The sequence below is a fragment of the Acartia tonsa genome, chromosome 6 (assembly GCF_053477335.1).
Source record: "Acartia tonsa isolate MP-2025a chromosome 6, ASM5347733v1, whole genome shotgun sequence".
Lineage (NCBI taxonomy): Eukaryota > Metazoa > Arthropoda > Copepoda > Calanoida > Acartiidae > Acartia > Acartia tonsa.
Window position 1 is genome coordinate 28,438,382 of NC_137265.1, and position 20,460 is coordinate 28,458,841.

The 20,460-nt window shown below is 33.2% G+C and overlaps 1 protein-coding gene across 1 annotated transcript in view; it reads left to right on the forward strand.

Annotated features, from left to right (window-relative positions):
• Window positions 1-10,031, forward strand: part of LOC145322304 (innexin inx2-like) — a 46,448-nt gene extending 36,417 nt beyond the window's left edge. The window contains exon 13 of the mRNA XM_080164254.1: window positions 8,843-10,031. Coding sequence (XP_080020380.1) covers window positions 8,843-9,097 — 255 coding nt within the window. The 3' untranslated portion in view covers window positions 9,098-10,031. The remainder of the gene's footprint in view (window positions 1-8,842) is intronic.
• Window positions 10,032-20,460: the final 10,429 nt, after the last annotated feature.

Genomic DNA, 20,460 nt, shown 5'->3' on the forward strand with positions numbered 1-20,460 from the left:
ATTGTCCAGGATTTTTCTGTCTACTTGTGAATGTATGAAGATTCTAGAACTATGCCATAAAACATTAGCTATATTACTATTCGAGTTTTTTTTTTTTTATTGATTTGAAATATTAGTGTGTGAGATTTTCAATCTTGACCATACACCTTAACCCAAACTCTACAACATCATCTATGTTTTCAACGAATTTACTGTATTCAGGAATAGATGAGACTAGAAATGTTATTAGCCTTAAGATGATAATCAGATTAAAATCACTCATGATATGTGAGTGCCCTGTTCGATAGCTGTATGATTTAAAGTGTATCTATCAGCTTGATAAGTTAATCAATGTGATTATTGATTTTGTGTTTCAGATTGGTATAAGAGTATTATTGGGTTGGTTACTAGTAACTAGAGTGATCTAATTAATAGCTGGTGTGTTTCGGGCTATGGCAAGTTGATCCAATTCGTCATCAGATTCGTCTATTTCTGGTAGCATAGGTAGTCCATATATGAATGATCCTGTGAAATCGAAATCAACGACTACCTCTCTGACAATAGATTGGTCGCTGGACTCTATGTAACCAGTGATAACTGTGTTGGTGATAGTGTGATTGGAGTTGTTGATTATTAGAGCTCTGCCACTGAGTTGTCCATCATCATTGATAATGAGTTGTGTTTGTCCAGGTAAGATTTTAATTCCTGCGTTTTCGTTTGAAATATGATCGTCGCTGAGGATCACTTGTGTTCCAGGTGCTAGGTTGAAAAAGTGGTTGATATTCATCACTATCACTTGGGTTTCTTTAGCTTTGATATTTTTAACTACTCCTGTACAGAGCTGGAGCTCAAGTTCAGAACAGAAGATACTGCTCAATGGTCCTTCAGGGTGAAGAGTAGAATACAAACACGGTGCTAACCGGTACTTATCTGTGACAGGAGTCCATGTTAGCTGTAGACTTCTAATACCATTCAGTCCAATTATCATAGGTGCAACACCCTCATGGTCTTCAGCTACAATTGAGAAGAGAATTGGGTAATGACGGCTTGAAAACGATGTGGGACGAATCATGAGAGTTACTTCTCTGGGTTCGGGGATCTTGTGATCTGCACATGTGACTGGCAGCTCATGACTTTCTTCCAACTGATTTTTATCCTCATTCATTACTATGCCAAACAACTTGCTATAGTACCTGGCTGATATAATGTTTTTATCCGTTGCTGAGTCAAGTAAGGCTGTCATGCGTACGTCATAGTCATATTTACAATCTATTTCTTCTGGCATACAACCAGAGCAATGAAGGTACAATTTCCTTTCTTCCTCCTTTACTGGTGTAATGTTGTCTCCTACTTGATCGTTAGGCTCATTGGGAATTATTTCCGCTGTGGCAGCTTTGATTCCACTGAGGTTACAATCTTTAGATGATTCCTTGGCATTGGCTTTAGCCCAGTCTTCATATGTTTGCCTGAAGACACCACTAGGTTTCACCTTACCACTATGGTACAATTTCATCATGGCTGGCCTTCCAGGACATAGGTGTCGAGAATGGTATAACTCTTTACCATATGTCTTATAACAGTTTGTGCAGAAAGCTGATGTCAATACAGTTGGGTATAACCTTCCTGTATCGTCACATAATAATCTACATCCATCAGATATGTTGTGAGAATATTGTCCACATGCTACACAGTAGCGTCCAGGTGATAATCTATAAGAAGCCTGATAATCCCGCTTGGTATTCCTTTGAAACTGCCTATCCCTGTTATCCCTGTGATAAGGTTTGGGATTGGGTGATTTTGTAGCCATTTCTCTAACAGTGGATTTTCTTTTATGATAATTTGAGATGGCCTCTATTTTGGCAATTTGTCTGTCTCTGTAGTTAGCTCTTCTTTCTTTAGATTTCGAAGTGTTGGTGTTGTTGGTTCTCTTGTGCTCTACACTCTTTGTACAGTTTGTGCAGAGATTCCTCCCAACTTCAAGTGAGCCACTCGTGTTAGGTCTACCAAGTTGTATTGTGTTCAGTTTCCGTGAGAGTAGAAGTTCTTCTGCTGGCTCTGCTACTTTTGTCCGCACACGGGAAACAGTTTTCCACGAGTCTGGTAAGTTAGCTTGAGTTGATAATGAGTCCAGAGATATCGCGTTCAATTCAGGTCCCATATTTCTCTCACCAATTTGTTCTGGTTCTTCTAGATTGGATATTTGTATTTCCTCATAAGCATCAGAGTCTCTAGTGTCTGTATTGGCTGAAGGGGTTTTTGAACCAAGTGTTGTCGAGCGTCCCCGACAAGGAGTGGTTTCCTTATCAGCTTCATCATCCTTCTGGCCTTGCTTGCGGGAAGATGACATGATAATGGTTGTAAAGTCTTAGAACTATTTGTAAGTTCTTAAAATGCCTGTGAGATGTTGTACTATTTTTTAAGATAAAAAATAGCGAAAGTTCGAGAGGAGTACAAATAATGGGTATAGTTTAAAACGGTAAAGAATCTGTTTAAACTAACAATTCTTTGCTTTAAAATGTGTTTAACTATAGATGGGTGTGGTATCTGCTTCACCTATAGTTGTTTCTACGTCGTATATACTTGCGTGTGAGCTTTGATTGATATTCTAAAATGTGCGCTAATGCACCCTTATCCTTAATTGAGCTCAACTGTAGAAACACTCCTACTTAACTTTTATATATAGGTTTATTTATGGAGTCAATTTGAGCTAGTTAGCTATTCAAATTGGTTATCAAGTTAAGTAATGTTTGCAGCGGAGTTAATTTGGGTATGCTTATATACTATCACAAATTAACTTTAGTTTGCCTAGGAGTCGACTTTCCTAGCAAATTGTGGTTGTCGAGAAAAAGAAACAGCAATTTATAATCCTTGTTGAATTCTTACTTCACTCTAAGGATATGTGTTTATAGCCTACGATCTACTTATTCCTGTAAGGCTATTATGAATATAACTTACTAAGGTTCACTCCCAAAGGATCGTCTATATTCTAATAATATTGCAACAATTTTGCCTGAATGTCAAAGATCTCGCCACCTCTTACTTATAGTTGTATTAGGGGTTTTCCTTCCAATCCTATGAAGTAATTTGCGCAAAATTGGGGCTTCACTTATGACTTCAATTCTTATAACTGTAGTAAGATATACAATTTAGATACACCTATATTTATATATGTAAAGATTGTTTTCAAAATTATCTAACCGGATGTAATCTAATTATAATTAGTAGTAATACAATATTCAAGTGCAAGTTTACTCTGAGGAAGTGTGAGATCCTACACTAGGTGGCCAACCTATAATGTGGAGGTTGTCAATCAAACTTCAAAGGAGCCTATCAACTTTGAATTAAACGATACTTATACTTTTGAAAACTAATCTAACTGGTTTTAGTGCACTTCTTTCTAATTTATCTAAAGGTAATCTGTTAGGTTATAAAAACTCTGGGCGATATGTAGACACACTTTTATGTTACTTGGTTATAGTCTGTGTGCTAATAAGCCTAAGTAAACATATGATTCTCGATATGTAAAAAAAATTTATGATTCTGGATATTTAAAGACAGTAGGGTACTTTCCGTAGTACTTCTGCTACTTCTTTTAGAGACGTCCTACTCTCCCAAGGTAGGCTGCTGCAACCTCCTGCTGCGTTTGGTTTATAGAACTTTGTCTCTTAAAGTGTGCTATTCAGTACATATAGGGCCTATATTGTTGACTATACTTTTATATCACTAATGGTCACTATCACTAGTAATTAACTTGTCTTCACTTTCACTGCTGAATCCTGGTGGTACATGAAATAGAAATGTTAGCATTAACAAAGTAAGTAAAAATTTAGTTTTCATGTCCTACTTATTGTTGAGTGAACTGTTTATTGCATTTATGTATGTGTTTGTAGGGAGCATACAAAAAAAATTTTATAAGTTAAGTTTGAATTAAGAACTTTCTAAGTCAAAATAAAATAGAATTACTCTAAGTCCAAAGTTGGAAAATTTTGACTAAGTCCAAAAAGTTTCTAATGAAATTATTCTAAGTACAAAGTCAATAAATTTTGGCTAAGGGGAAAATTTATGAAAATATCTTAAGTACAAAATTAATAAGTTTTGACTAAGTCCAAAAAAAAATTTTCAATGAAAATATGCTAAGTACAAAATTAGTGAATTTTGACTAAGTCCAAAAAAATTTTCAATGAAAATATGCTAAGTACAAAATTAGTGAATTTTGACTAAGTCCAAAAAATTTTTTAATGAAATTGTGCTAAGTACAAAATTAATAAATTTATCTTAGGACAAAAGAAATAGAATCACTCTAAGTCCAGACATGGAATATTTTGTCCGAGATGAAATTCCCTAACAGTTCATTCACAAAGCTACTTTTAGAGGTTGCCCTTAAGTCAAAAGAAATAGAATCACTCTAAGTCCACTATTGGAGTATTTTGACTAAGTGCAAATTTCGCTAAGTTAAGGATTTTAAAGTCATAAAGTATTAGAGTGTTAGAATTATCCTTCACCAAAAGAAATAGAATCTCTCTAAGTCCATAATTGGAATATTTTGGCTAAGACAGAAATACTCTAAAACAAAATTTTCTCTTAAGTGTGGAAAATGAAATTTGTTAATCTAGCTGGAAAAATTGCAATTTTTTTTACAAGTCCAAATTTTGGTAAATTTCCAACCAAGTTCCCAATTTCATAAAAATTACTATAAGTCCAGAGATTCAAAATTCTCTCTGTAACAAAAGAAATAGAACGGTGCTAAGTCCAAAAGTGGAATATTTTGCTCAGAGCATCAGGAAATCTTTGGAATTATTGCTGATTGCATACAGTAATTTGTTTACACTTATATCATTCCAACCGATCGATGTTGAGAATATCTTTGAGACTTTGAAATATTTTGTTTAACTCAAAATTTTGGAGGCAATAGTTATTTTGATACATCCGCATATAAATCAGAATTACATTAGGAATATAAGGCCTAGGCATGTATAAGTAAGTGCAAATCTCAGAAAATCGGTTCTAACGGTACCAAAGTATTAGTACAGTTTAACTTGAGTATAAATGCTACAAGTTTGTAATAATCTTTTGGCCCTTTACTACGACTCAAGAGTACTAACTGCTTTCGGCATATTGTTTCAGAAACATGGCTCCAAAGACAATATGTATCCCAACTAACAGCGTTTCCCGTGTTCTATAAGATTTGCTCCTAAGTTTTCATTTAATAAGACAGTTCAAAATGGTCCTTTACAAATAGTATTTTGATAGCTTATAAATGAAAAGTTACTCCATGCTTGATTCTTAATAAGTTCTGGTTTAAGTATCAAAGATTCAAGTATTTCAACACTTAGAGAATTTTCGAATAAGTAAAAATCATACTAAGTCCGAAGATTTATATATATACTCCGCCACCTAGCACAACTCCTAGATTTCAAAAGTCCAAAAATCAAAATTTTGCACATAGCTCAATCATAGATTATTCCAACCCAAGTGTTTTACTAAAGAGAGGCGGACATGGAGGTGCCGGTGTGCTGGTATTCTCTAGGGCCTCTAGAGTGTCAACCAGTGCGAGTGTCCTTATAGGGCGGCGACCAATGGCCACAAATATGCTAGCATTCTCTAGGGCCTCTAGAGTGTCAGCTAGTGCAACTGCTCGTACACGAGGCTCTCAATTGCATTTGTGTCGTGCCTTTCAGTCCCTATCTCTTCAAACGCCTCATAGTCCTAACCTTGCTCTCAAATAGTTTCACAGGTTTTGGAAAATCCGATTTTGCCATAACTACAATTATTCGATTTTGGTAAAAATACCTGCCTTAGGCGGTTCGGGTACGGTAAGGGAAAAAAAGAAAAAAAAATTTATGAAGTAAAATTTTTCTAAGATACAACCGGTAAGTTGCACCATTGTGTGTGCGAATGGGGCGTTTGTCCAAATTTAGGTATGGAGACCGCTCTTCTATGAGTACTACTAAAACCTAATTTTAATGCAATACACATAGACATTCTCATCGTCGGTTCGTTTGTTTAGAATGCTTAACCCTCTATTCCCACAAGTATAATACGAATTTGGTTGAGCTGGTGGGAGCTCAACAAAAGACCCACGCGAAGTACTATGTTGCTTTAACCTAAGAATAGATGGTTGGTTTTGATATTCAATCAGAATTATATAAGTATATTAAGTATTAAGGAAGGAAAATGTTTTTATAAAGTGTATTTATATTACAAATGCATAAGTTAAGTATGAAAATATTTACAGGATAAGTGTTAAAATTATAAGTAGAGTAGGACAGAAATGTGCCCTAAGTCCCAAGCAGTGAATTGTGCTAAGTGTTAGAGTTCTAACACAAGGCCTAAGCTCAATTCATGCTAAGTACTAAGGGGCCTAAATTTAAACTACAATGCATGCCAAACAACTAAGTCATTACCTTTTAAAGCCAGAAAGAGAAGTTGATGGTAGGGGAGTCAATAAATAACTGAATAAATTCAAGAGGTACATGCTATAACATTAGCTCTGGACCAGGATTTTAGTGTTTGTCTGTACAATTAAATGTCTGTGTGTTAATATGTGACGTAAATCAGGCATGGTTGTAGGCATACATATTTGTACTGATTGTTTATATGATTACATTAACAATAAACATAATATCTTTAATAAACATATACTATTAGCAAATCACATACAGATTACCATGAATAGGCTAGCGTTACCCATATATGGTGTCATATAGGTAAAGATAGGCCTATGAATGCATAAATTGATACAAATAATGCCTTGGGCCTAGCTAAAGTAATTGTGTCTTGCCCCTGAGTGCTACTAGATAATTGCAGGGCACGCGTCAATCAAATATTCATAATCTGCTCTATAAAGTGTTGACTTTATATCAAGCATAGATAGATAGTTGTGGATGCGAAGCATTTCTGTAAAAGTCTCATATGTACGTTCAAAGAATTTGAAAATTGAGGATCGCATCTCCAAGTTAGTTATAGAGCAGAAGTACAGTGTCTTTAAATGATTTTGAAATTAAAAAATTATGAAACCTTTTTATATAAAATATGAATAGGACTTTTTTTGTTATGACCTACGACAGACCAACGCACCAAGTAATAACTGGATGTTCATTGCGACAGTCCAGGAAATCTTACAAAAATTCAACCATCTATCTTGAATAGCAGCTGTTTACCCATACAGTTTCTGACAGACGGACAGACAGTGGCAGACTTTTCTTATTATAGAATATATTCGCTATTAGAAATATAGATTGTCATAAAATACTGACCAAACAGTCTGAACAAAAATTTAATATTAATCTGAGCTGGATCTTTAAATCACCATTAAAATGATTTCAAGATCCAGCTCTGTAGTAGATTCTAGGAAAAGCAGAATACTGTAGTAATCTCTTAATAAAAACTTCTTCCTATCTTTTTGATCGACTTATCATAATTATTTTCATTTCAATCTTTTGGTCAATTAAAAACCAAAAGCAAAAAAAAATATTTTTGCTCTTTTCCTTTTTTTATTTCCCTTGTAACAATTTTATGTGTAATTAAATGCAGTGTTTTAAGGTTAGGACAATAGGCACTGAATTAATCTTATTATTCTGACTTAGCTACTTAGCTATTGTTATGTAGTGGAAGAATGAAGAAAATTTAATTCCCTTTGTCTCCACCCTCTTGAAAATTTTGTTTAAATCAAAATTCTTAATTTAAGTGCTAGTGTCTGATCTCTCCATCTCTCTCCGTTTATTTAGGGTTAGCAATTATTTGGTTGTACGTCCAATGAAAAATATATTAATGTTCCCCGCAATCCTAATATGCAAATACTCATTGTTTTTAAGTGAAAGAAAGATATGTAGATTTAATCCCCGTTGTTCTTTCCTCTCTAAAAATATCTGTGTGTAATTAAATGTGTAAATTACTAATTATTTCCCCTCGTTAACGATGGAAATTTTTTCTTTAGTTTATCTTTTCTTTTTTAGAAGCGAAGCTAATCTTTAAAGTACACATAAATAAAGTCTGTTCGTCCGTCCTGCTGTCCGATTATTACCAATTTTGTTCATTGATTAAATTTATTGAAGAACTGATTCAAAATTGTTAAAAATCTAATCTACTATAGAAAAAATGTCATATTTGGTGATTTATTGGCAGTACAAAAATATTGTAGCTTTTTATTGCTGCGCTATGTATAATGTATATACATGATTGTCCTTATTTATTTTTCTCGTATTCATTTGAATCCGGTGGATAGGAACCGGTTCTCATCCATACGAAAAAACTATGTCTAGCATCATATTATATCCAGCTTTCTACGAATATAAAAATGTACAATCAAAAGACTGGTTTAAATCTTATAGTTGTACATTCTATATCCGCGGAAAGCCGTTTATAATACAATGCGAGAAATAACTATTCTTTAATCTTAATTTTTGTATAAATTAAATTAACAATTACAATACTAAATGTAAACAAAACACAGACATTTAAATTTAATTAAAATTCTTTTCTAACAATTTAGAATAATCTATTTAATTTTAACTTTTTTTCAACAGCTGACCATTGCGCGCGTAGGAAATCTTAAATTGTAGAATTCTTCATATGATTTTTATTTGTACGTTTTCATGGACAATTTATATTGCTTGAAAATAAGGTGAGCACTTCTCAGCTGCATCGGTCTAAGCCGTTTAACTGCCACAGCGGCTGAAGAGGGCTCTGGTTGAGTGTAGCTAGTGGTGGCATTGGATTAAGGTGGTCTAGGCTTAGTGGACTAGGTGGGGTAAACTTTAGTGGCTAACATTAAATTGAGGGACATTGTGTCTTACTGTGGCTTTGGGTGGGTTGGCCGAACTGAAATTGAACTTCCAGATTTTTATTGTTTTATTTTTTCCAGGTAAAACGGAACCTGGATGACCGCCAGTTCACCGCATGGATCCGAGAGGTTGACATGCGCATAGCCTCCGACAGCAAAAAGGAAAAATCGCGGCGACGTGATCTTGGCGGGTTTGGCGGCGGTGACAGGCACGCCTGGCGGTCCAGCGGGACTGGTAACGGCAGCAGTACGGAAAACGGGAATGGACAAAGCACGGCTGTCAGGGAGCGGAAATGTTTTGCTATTGAGGATATTGATACGCTAGTTGTAACATAGACAAGGATAGCTATGTCCCTCAGTAGCGCAACTACAACAAGCTAAAAATTAAATGACCTTTGTTACAAGTCAAAGAATGTTAATTAAGCTATTATTTGGTGCTGTCAATGGTAAAATAGGACGGCCAGTTGTCTAGATTAAAGTCTAGACAAAATAGGGAAGTAATTCATGGAGTAGCTGCACTTCTAATAAAAAATTAATTTATTGTTATTTTTCCAAATATACTTCTAATTATTTTACCTTATCCATTTATGAAAATCATATTTTCTGTTACTAAAGATCTCAGAAATAGCTTCATTTTGTGTTCCCTGTTTTTCAAAGAAGCTTCGTATTTTTAAAGATATTTGATTATTTTATTTAATTGATTTAAATTAAATTAGTTTTCTAAATTATTTTACTATGAGAAGCGCAGCAACAACCTATTTACATGATTTTGGCAGGAACGACCCCTCACCCCTGCCCATGTAAAGAAAATATTTTTTGGGTTTTTTTATTGGTTCGATTTCTCTTGGTAGAGTTGTGGTTCCCTACCACAAAATAGTTGTAAACTTTCCCAGGACCTATAAGAAGTTCACTGTAAAGGAGAGCCATATCTTTTCAGCGGTTAGCAAAATCCTTTGTTACATACAGAAAGACAGACAGAAAGATATCTTGTATGAACAGTAGAGTCAAGTCTTAACAATCTCTCTTTGTACAAATTATAGATTCTAAACTTTATTTGAGTATTCATCAAATACGAACATACCCTAGTTATAAAGTAACTGCGCTAGTAAAAAGCATTTAAATAGTCTAAAGAAAAAAATCAAATTTTGATTATTTTTATTTAACCTAATCCAATAAAAGATATCAATTATGAATGTTAAAATTCTAAATATTTAATGTAGAATGTAATAAAAATTGTTGTTATTAAGATAATAAATTATTTTGTACCACATTTTCTATTATTTTTTTGTTTAACCGATATGGTTCTCCTTTAAAATATAACTTTTCAATGGTCCTGGGAAGGTTTAATAACTATTTTGGGAGAGGGTATTAACACCCTCCCAAGAGATATCACCCCCAGAAAAAAATGAAACCCCCACACACAACAAAAATATTTTTTTAAAACTGAAATTGAAAACGGTTTTGGGTAAACACCCCCTCTACTTTGCGTTCCCCTAGAGGCCTCGAGTTCTTACTGAACATATATACAGACAGAATTAAAGACTTGCTGCTACTTCAGGAAGGCGTTGAGATTTGCTTACAATTCTAAATGTAAAAATTAAAATTCTATTGAAATCTAAAAATCAAACCTTTCCAGCCATTGTAAAAGTTCTTTTTGATTTGGTGTGTCTTAATTTGTGAATCCTGTCGCATCTTAAAACTTCAAACATATCAAGGGAATATCAAAGTAGTACAATTATTAAGAGCATACAGGACGATCATGTTCATTAAAGCTTTGTCTATGCAGGGATCTTAAGGGATAAGACAATAGACGTTGAATTAATGCACGCCTTTAAATATAATAAACTAAATTTTTCCTTTTGTATTTTAAAATTTTTGGTAAGAAAGTTATAACACTACTTGTTTGTAAAACCAAATCAAGATTTGATAAAAAGTCACTAAGCCAACGATTGAGAGAACGTGTTCATTCACTTTTGGGGACCAGTATAATTTACATTCAAATGTCCCCATCGTCCCTTGTTTTTTTCAAGCGAACGTTACTTTTGATATAACTTTTTTAACTACTTTTATATACCACTTGGTGCTTGCTTACATGTGAAGACCGGAGCACCGAAAACCCCCCCCCCCCCGCTTAGTTTTGACAAAAATCAAAAATAAGGGGGGGGTAGTTTTTTAACCCCCCGCTTAGTTTTGACAAAAATCAAAAATAAGGGGGGGGTAGTTTTTACCCCCCCCCCTTAATTTTGAAGAAAATCAAAAATAAGGGGGGGGTAGTTTTTTCACTGTACAACACGCCAGAAAGTTGAGTGAGGTAAATCAAGTAAATCTAGTATACCAGAGGGAACCTTATTACAGGGATATTCATGTTTTGGGGCATAATTTCCTTATTTATTTATTTATTTTAGTAATTAATGTATCCCTGAACAGAAAATAAGGAGGAGGGGGGCCAGTAAAAGGTTTTAATTTTGTGCGCACAAAATTAAAACCTTTTACTGGCCCCCCTCCTCCTTATTTTCTGTTCAGGGATACATCAATTACTAAAATAAATAAATAAATAAGGAAATTATGCCCCAAAACATGAATATCCCTGTAAAAGGTTCCCTCTGGTATACTAGATTTACTTGATTTACCTCACTCAACTTTCTGGCGTAATGTACAGTGAAAAAACTACCCCCCCCCTTATTTTTGATTTTCTTCAAAATTAAGGGGGGGGGTTTTGAACAAAAAGTCTTTGCCTTTCCCTGCACTTTTCCTCCTTGCCATTTTCCAGACATTAAAAAACTACCCCCCCCTTATTTTTGATTTTTGTCAAAACTAAGCGGGGGGGGGGGTTTTCGGTGCTCCAGTCTACCACATGTAAGCAAGTACCTACCACTTTGTGATTATAATGAAACTAAGCGTAGTCGAGAAATAGGGAATGAGAGAAAGACATTTTCTATTATTAGAATAAGGATTGGCAGCTGCAAGCAGAAATTTTGCGGATTAACGAATTAGCTAATAAGGATACTAGATAGAATACAGTTTTAGTTGATTTATATCTTGTATTGTATGTATGTATACTAATTATAATTCCCCTTCTTCGTCTGATATTTTTTCAAACTACACATTTAAATAAAATTTATTAAGCATGGAAAAGGCAAAATTTTTACTATTTTCTCATGTTTTTCTCATGATAACTTCATCTTATGATCTATAAATTATAGCCTCTAGAGACCTGACCAGTCCTGCGGTTACTAAGATCTTAATCTTCAGACGGACAAACAGCTTACTATGTAGTTTGTATGAATTTTGATTTAATTATAGACCGGAAATGATTTATGTAAAATCAACTATATCTATCTTTATGTCGTACCAATTAAGCTTTATTTTTTCAGGCCTCCCAAAGACCCATTTAAAGCTTGACTGTAAATCCACCTCAATAATATTAGATAATCGAAGCATTCATTAAAAACAAATGCTGCAACTTCCTTTACCCTAACTTATTTTAAATCTATTATTGAGAGTAGACGGTTAAATCAATTTGAAACAAATAAAAGGAAAAGTAATTCACACAGCGACTCTATATAGAAGATTTTTCCGTAAAAACATAGTTTAACTTAGATTAGAGGGGTTCTATAACGAACTATTAAAATACGATGCTATCCTACAAAGTGCCAATCAAGCACTGAAACCCCATACATTTTATTAAAAAGTGGAGATGTTGGAGTTTTTCTCCTATGTCTAGTCCCTGCAGGGACCCTAACATTCCATTGTCCGAACCCTACGGGACTATCCAGGGGTTATTTGTGCTCAACGTTGAGGGATAACGCAAAATAGTAAAAAATTATAGACAAAAGAACCAATACAAATATGAATTATAGAGTTGCTACGCACATATTGATATTAGTGAAAGTGTCGGTTCTGACAACTTTTCCTTCCTTATTCAGATAATCTAATAAAACAAGGATTTACCAATCCATTTGTCCAGATTTATAATGCAGTATTTTGATTATAATGTTACCATTGTAAGTCAGATATTGTACACTATTTACTTGGGACCAAGAAAATTAACAACCTTTGGAAGTCAACTTAACATATAAACAGCTAAACTGCAATAGACTGAAGAGGGTGCCATGTTCACCGAAATTTATTTCTCGAAAAATGTTTTTTTTTAAGACTATTGTTTCACTAGAGGGAATTTAGCAGATATTTTATACTAATTACTTGGTACCCAGCAAATTGACAACATTTTAAAGTCAGATATTGTTTACTTATTACTTGATACCCAGCAACTTTGAAAGTTTACTTAACATGTAAACAGCTAAACTGTTTTAGACTGAAGAGGGTGCCATGTTCACCGAAATAAAGTTAGGTATATGTTGTACATTACTTACTTACTACCTACCAAATTTACAACTATTTCAAGTTAGGTATTTTACATTATATACTAGGTATCCGGCAAATTTACAACCACTGTAAATCAGATATTGTTTACTATTCACTGGGTACCCAGCAAATCTACGACCTTGATAGTGTATATACACTATTTAACACACTATTTTACAATTATGTGGCCTGTTTATGGCCAGTGCATTGCCTCTTATGTTACATAGTTATAGTATGTATGCCTGACAAAAACACACTGATTGTAAGATTATCAGTGGTAAACTTGCCATGTCTCCCTCTCTAAATGCGTATAATATACTACACAATTCCGAATCAGACACAGTTGTAGTAAATTTCGCATCATTCTCTTTTAAGGGTAATAAGTATTTTCAAAGCATAGCTACTCTACAAAATGTTAAGTCTGTGTGTTTATATATGTTCCCTATAATTTGCAATAGATCTCAAAAGGAAACTGCGGCTGTGTAAGAAAATTTTTTCTGATATTTTTTCTCCAAAAACATATCATATAAGCTCGTATGTTTTTCTTTTTTATTGAAAGTCTTCGAACTACTTCAAATGCAAAAAAATAATAGTTAATTTAAATCAAATACTTTGGTAATGTCGAGATGCATTACATTACAAAAAATGTAAACTAATATTTGCTAAGAATAAAGATAAAAAATATTTGTTTTTTATCATTATTATTGAAAATTCCTAAATTAGCATCTAGGGGACTTAAATCTAAAAATAACTAGCCTAAAACCATCCAAGTACTTATTTGAAAATTGCTTATATTGTTATGCTAAAAACATATTATACATAAATACTTTTAAGATCGTATGTTTATGTTTTTCTTATGGTTACACAAGTTAGCACAAAGTTAGAAGTAGTTAGCATTCCAAAATAGCAGGTATATGACATCTGACTAAAAAATATTTAATTCTTACTAATTCCACTTAATATAATTGAAACGTTAGAAATTGTACCTACTTATGCTATGTCAGAAGTGTGACATTAATGGTAGTAAAGTTAGAAGTAGTTAGCAGTTCAGGCTAGCAGGTATATAACAACTGAAGAAAATAAATATATTAAACCTTTTACTAGCCTTGCTAATCATGACATAATTATGAGAAGAAACAAATCACATAAGAGTATGATAACAATCACAATTCATAGTGCGTGCTAAGATCAAAGTACTAAACTTATTTAGCTGGCATATCCCTGTATCCCTGATAACAGTAGTTTACGGGTCATCTCAAAAAACGCCTATCTCAAAAAAAGAACAGAGTTTACATTAATGGGTAGTGAAAAGTTTATTTGTGGAAAAGATTCTTCTTAGTCTGACAAATTTTAATTATTAATGATAACAATATATATTCATCTTATTTAATTAATTGCTAGAAATAGAACAGAGCATTTTCAAAGTAAAATATGTATTAGGCGTTTTTCTGAGATGGGCGTTTTTTAAGATAGGCGTTTTCTGTGTATAGCCTAGTTTACCACTAACAGTTACAGTAAAAGACAGGAATAATTACTTAGAAAAAAGGGAAAGTAGGTAGATGTTTGTATTTGTGTTAATGAAATCTCATCAAATTCAGTCCTCTTATTTGGGTGGAGTGGAGACAAAGGCAAAGCCAAGGGAACTTAAAATCTATGTATCTGTATAATAATCTTTTTATTTTTTTTTCTTATCATGGAAAAATTTTAGAATCTATTAATCAATCTGTACAACTGTTCAATTATATCTATCAACCAATATGTTCAAGGACGTCCAAGCCTTTTTCTTGGGGGATAATCTAATTTACATCCAATAACCACCCACAAATTTTCTTTTAGTGGGCAGTGACACCCCTGTATCCCCCACCCCTTAGACTTTCATAAATTTCTACAACAGTTTGTATCATCAATATTTCCTAATATATATCTATTTAGCAACCAAAATATCTATCCAACCCTCTCAAGTCAAATAAGTTAAATTGATCCGTCAATAAAGTTTGAATCTTCAACATAACTATTAAGTCTTTATCTCTCTGCTACTTTCTCTCTCTCTCTCTCTCTCTCTCTCTCTCTCTCTGTCTCTCTCTCTCTGTCTCTCTCTCTCTCTCTCTCTCTCTGTCTCTCTCTCTCTCTCTCTCTCTCTGTCTCTCTGTCTCTCTCTCTGTCTCTCTCCTCTCTCTCTCTCTCTCTCTCTCTCTCTCTCTCTCTCTCTCTCTCTCTCTCTCTCTCTCTCCTTCTCTCTCTCTCTCTCTCTCTGTCTCTCTCACTCTTTCTCGCTATATCTCTGTCTCTCTCTCTGTCTCCATCTCGCTCGTCCTTTCCTCTCTCTCCTTTTATCTCTCTCTCTCTCTCTCTCTGTGTCCAAAAATAGTTTTAAAAAACTTCAAGCTTTACTGTAAAGGAGAATCTGTATCAGTTCAGTGAGATCCATAGCTAAGGACAAAAAAGCTTACTACTTTATATAGTATGATTTAGCATAAAAATGTCATTGTCACACAATTGAAATAACAGAAATAACAGTTTTAAACATCTAAAGGGCAAAAAGAACCCTGCATCCACGTCTCTATATTCTTGATGTTTTATGTGCGGAAATAAATAAAGATGAAATGAGATCTCTTTCAATGGGTTTCCATTTCCAATCATAAGGATCAAATTGGTCTCACTAGAACCAGAGGTGTGGAGCCAATATTTCCAATCATAAGGACCAAATTAGTCACACTATAACCAGAGGTGTGGAGCCAATATTTCCAATCATAAGGATCAAATTAGTCTCACTATAAACAGAGGTGTGGAGCCAATATTTCCAATCTTAAGAATGGTCTTACTAGAACAAGAGGTGTGGAGCCAATATTTCCAATCATAAGGATGGGGTCACTAGAACCAGAGGTGTGACTGTGGAGCCAATATTTTCAATCATAAGGACGAAATTGGTCTCCCTAGAACCAGAGGTGTGGAGCCTATATTTCCAATCATAAGGATCATGGTCTCACTAGAACCAGAGGTGTGGAGCCAATATTTCCAATCATAAGGATGGTGTCACTAGAACCAGAGGTGTGGAGCCAATATTTCCAATTATAAGGACGAAATTGGTCTCACTAGAACCAGAGGTGTGGAGCCAATATTTCCAATTATAAGGACGAAATTGGTCTCGCTAGAACCAGAGGTGTGGAGCCAATATTTCTAATCATAAGGATCAAATTGGTCTCACTAGAACCAGAGGTGTGGAGCAAATATTTCCAATCATAAGGATAAAATTGGTCTCACTAGAACCAGAGGTGTGTGGAGCCAATATTTCCAATCATATGAATGGTCTCACTAGAACCAGAGGTGTGTGGAGCCAATATTTCCAATCATAAGGATGGTCTCACTAGAACCAGAGGTGTGGAGCCAATATTTCCAATCATAAGGATGGTCTCACTAGAACCAGAGGTGTGAAGCCAATATTTCCAATCATAAGGATGGTCTCACTAGAACCAGAGGTGTGGAGCCAATATTTCCAATCATAAGGATGGTCTCACTAGAACCAGAGGTGTGGAGCCAATATTTCCAATCATAAGGATGGTCTCACTAGAACCAGAGGTGTGGAGCCAATATTTCCAATCATAAGGATGGTCTCACTAGAACCAGAGGTGTGAAGCCAATATTTCCAATCATAAGGATGGTCTCACTAGAACCAGAGGTGTGGAGCCAATATTTCCAATCATAAGGATGGTCTCACTAGAACTAGAGGTGTGGAGCCAATATTTCCAATCATAAGGATCAAATTGGTCTCACTAGAACCAGAGGTGTGGAGCCAATATTTCCAATCATAAGGATCAAATTGGTCTCACTAGAACCAGAGTTGTGGAGCCAATATTTCCAATCATAATGATCAAATTGGTTAAAAGTTAAGTTTTTCTTATTATTAGAGGTATAATTTGAATAAAATCAAGCGCGTTGATAAAGTCAAGGTGCTTAAAATGTATTCCAAAATTGTACTATCTGGCACTCAGGGATGCAGAAATAAATCAATGGACTCTAAGATTATCCCTCCCCCCAAATTATTTTTAATTAAATTCTTCTTTTTAGAATAGTTATAGTAATTATATTATAGAGGTTAAGTTAAAAGAACAGTATTTTATAACTTATTGTTCTTATTTCATTTTTCTCCAAAACAATCATTATTGAGATTTCATTTTTCTCCAAAACAATCATTATTGAGATGGATTAATTTACTGTCTAGCACCTCATCACTGGTTTAGCAGTTATATCAATTCAAATATGGTTTCTCTATATATTATATTATTGAATTTAGTGGACTCTGTCTAGAAATAATATAATGACTTATGGACAAGAAGTTTATGAAATTTTATTGCATTTTTTATAAGCGTGCGTTCTTCGCTCTCAAAACTATTCTGAAAGAAATTTTATTATTTAAATTTTCAATCTATTTCTAACCTTGCATAATGATTCCTGTAACAATTGGTACAATTTGGAATATATAATCATTAATCATTACCAGAAATTTCCATTTTACATTTTAAACTTGTTTCTTGTTTCGATTTTTTGTTAGGGGATGCTTATTTAAACATTTTTGGACTTTTTAAACACTTTTCAATATAAAATTGTTCTAGTTACTGATAGGTAAGCTTTACTTTTATGAATGTTTTCATCCTTGTTTCAAACAGTATATAGGTTATATGTACAGTACATGTATATGCTGTAAAAGAGTATCTTATTTGTAATGAAAGAAAAATTGCATAAAAACAAATGATATTGTCTATAATGTCCCGTTTTTGGGTAATGTCTTAAAATTTTAGTGACTCAAAATAATTGCATATAAAGTTTTAAAATAATTTCTGTTTAAAATTCCTCAAATATGTTCCTTTTAGCTACTTTTTGGATACCTTATAAGACAATTTTCACAAAAATATGTATTAAAATTCACCATAAAAAAAGTGCAATATACACGAAATTTTTACATGATAAAGGTCCATTAATTAACTATTCTTGGAGCCTTGTCTTATTTTAAAGACGTTTGCCCATAAGCGGGACATATAGGGTATGACTATGCATGATACAAAGTAATAACTCTTCCCTACCAGAAAACCATTAGTAAAAATATATGCTAATATAATTTCTTATTTGTTTTAAAGCTAGCTTTTCAGTAAATCTAGCCCAATGCATTAATATAAATTTAAAAAGTATACACAACGTGTAAGACCTAGAAATATTGATAAATGTCGACAAAGAGCAATCGACAATAAAAATTATAAAAACACAAAATTATGATAAACAAAATTACCCTTCTGTAGATTAAAATCATTTGTTTCAAAGTTTGGACAGTTCTAGTTTTTACCAACCAATCAAGATTTAATAAGAATTCACAAAGTTTTAAGTAAAAATGAGAAAACGTGTTTAAAAATTGTACATCCAAATGTCCACTCCCTCCCCCTGACAAAGGGTCGTTATATAAAAGTAGTCATGGTAAACATAGTATTGACATAATCATATGATTTCTACATGGTATTTTAACAGGGACTCCTTGAAACCTATATCCACAATCATAGGTATTAGATAGCTACTCAAAGTACTTTTATTTTGAGGAAAAATTGTAGTGTTATAATACTAAATATCCCATAAAGAGAATATTAATTATACAACTAAAAACAATTAGTTTCACGGATAAAGTTACAAGCAGAAAAAGAAAAAAGATGCCAATGTCTTTTTAAAAAATACTAAACTTTAAATCTTTTTAGTTGTGAAATTACTCTATAATGCACTATGTCTGTCTTTCCGTCCGTCAGTCAGTTTGTAACACTATGGGGTAAATATGATTTTCTCGGCGGCTTTTAAAGAAAGAAGCTGAAAGTTTTAGTGAAGATAACTATGATATATTCTTTATTACGACCTTTATATCTTTACATTTTGATTATTTAAATTTTTTCTAATATCACCTTATATTTGTGAGCACAACAAATTATATTATGTATAAAATCTGTGTATCTTTACTTTCCTGGATAACCCCAAAGATAATGTGCTGAATTTTAATTTCCAAATGTGTACGCAGTTTCCTCGGTGTTTCCTCATCCGATCACAATATTTACTACTAGCTAAAAAAGCATCAAACTTTTAAAAAAATAAAAATTTTGAAAATTAAGTTTTGAGTGTATAAATCGTTCATACGTTCAATATTTTGAAAGTTTGGAAGTTTGAAGCTTTTTTAGCTAGTGGTAAATATTGAGATGTGGAAACACCGCGGAAACTGCGTACACATTTGGAAATTAAAATTCAGCACATCCCAAATATATGTGAGAGTAATACAAAGTAACCATTCATACAAGGATAAGAAAACCCTGGTCATTCACGTCTAACAACACTAAATTAACATGGCTAAGCTGAGGATAATTATCCTCATTATAGATAAACTAAAATATTGTTTTCTTTAATATCTTTGTGTGTTCTAAATATTCCAAGATTTTTCTTTGGTAACTTTGTTTGTGAACCAATCAGCATCTTATTTAATACCCTAATTTTTTTGTAGAATTATTTAATTAAACCAGGAATCAAACTTATTTTTTCATCAATAAAAGATGTGTCTAACATTTGGCTAAATTCATATTCTGTACAGGGGAAATTTATTATTTCAAGCATAAAAGGGGGAGTAGAGATAATGTAAGTTATATGACCTTTCTTGGTAGGGAACACATTAGTAATTTAAAACTTAGCGAGGGTATTATACATTCATACAAAATAGCTAATAATATAGATTTTATGCCTATAAAAAAACAATTTGTGTATCTTTGGCATTTTTCAATTTTATAATTATTCATTTGTTTTGCCAAAAACGTCACACATTAATTCAAAGATGTTATCTGGGATTTGTATGTCTCTAAATTATTTTTACACCAAAAATTTTAAGAACACAAAATATGTATAACTAATTTTAAAAGTATATGGAAGAATTAAGTAAATAAAAGTTATGTATTAAAGAGCCAAATATTTAAAAATTAAATTTTTTCGACTATAAAAAATATTTTCTCGTATTCATTTGAATCCGGTGGATAGGAACCGGTTCTCATGAATACGAAAAAATATTTTATCAAATTTTCTAATTGACCTGTGCTAAAATGAATTAACACTTTCTTTAGAGAATATACAATGCATATGTTATCAATCCCTCACTCCCACTTTAGAGTCCCCACCCCCATTAATTTGACCGCTTTGTAAAAAGTCATAAAAACTTTCATGGTTACCATATCATAAACAATAATCAATGTAAAATTTTTGCATTCTAATTTGATTAAAAGCTTTAAACGAAAATGACGCCAGTTAAAAACTAAAAATATGCAGAAATT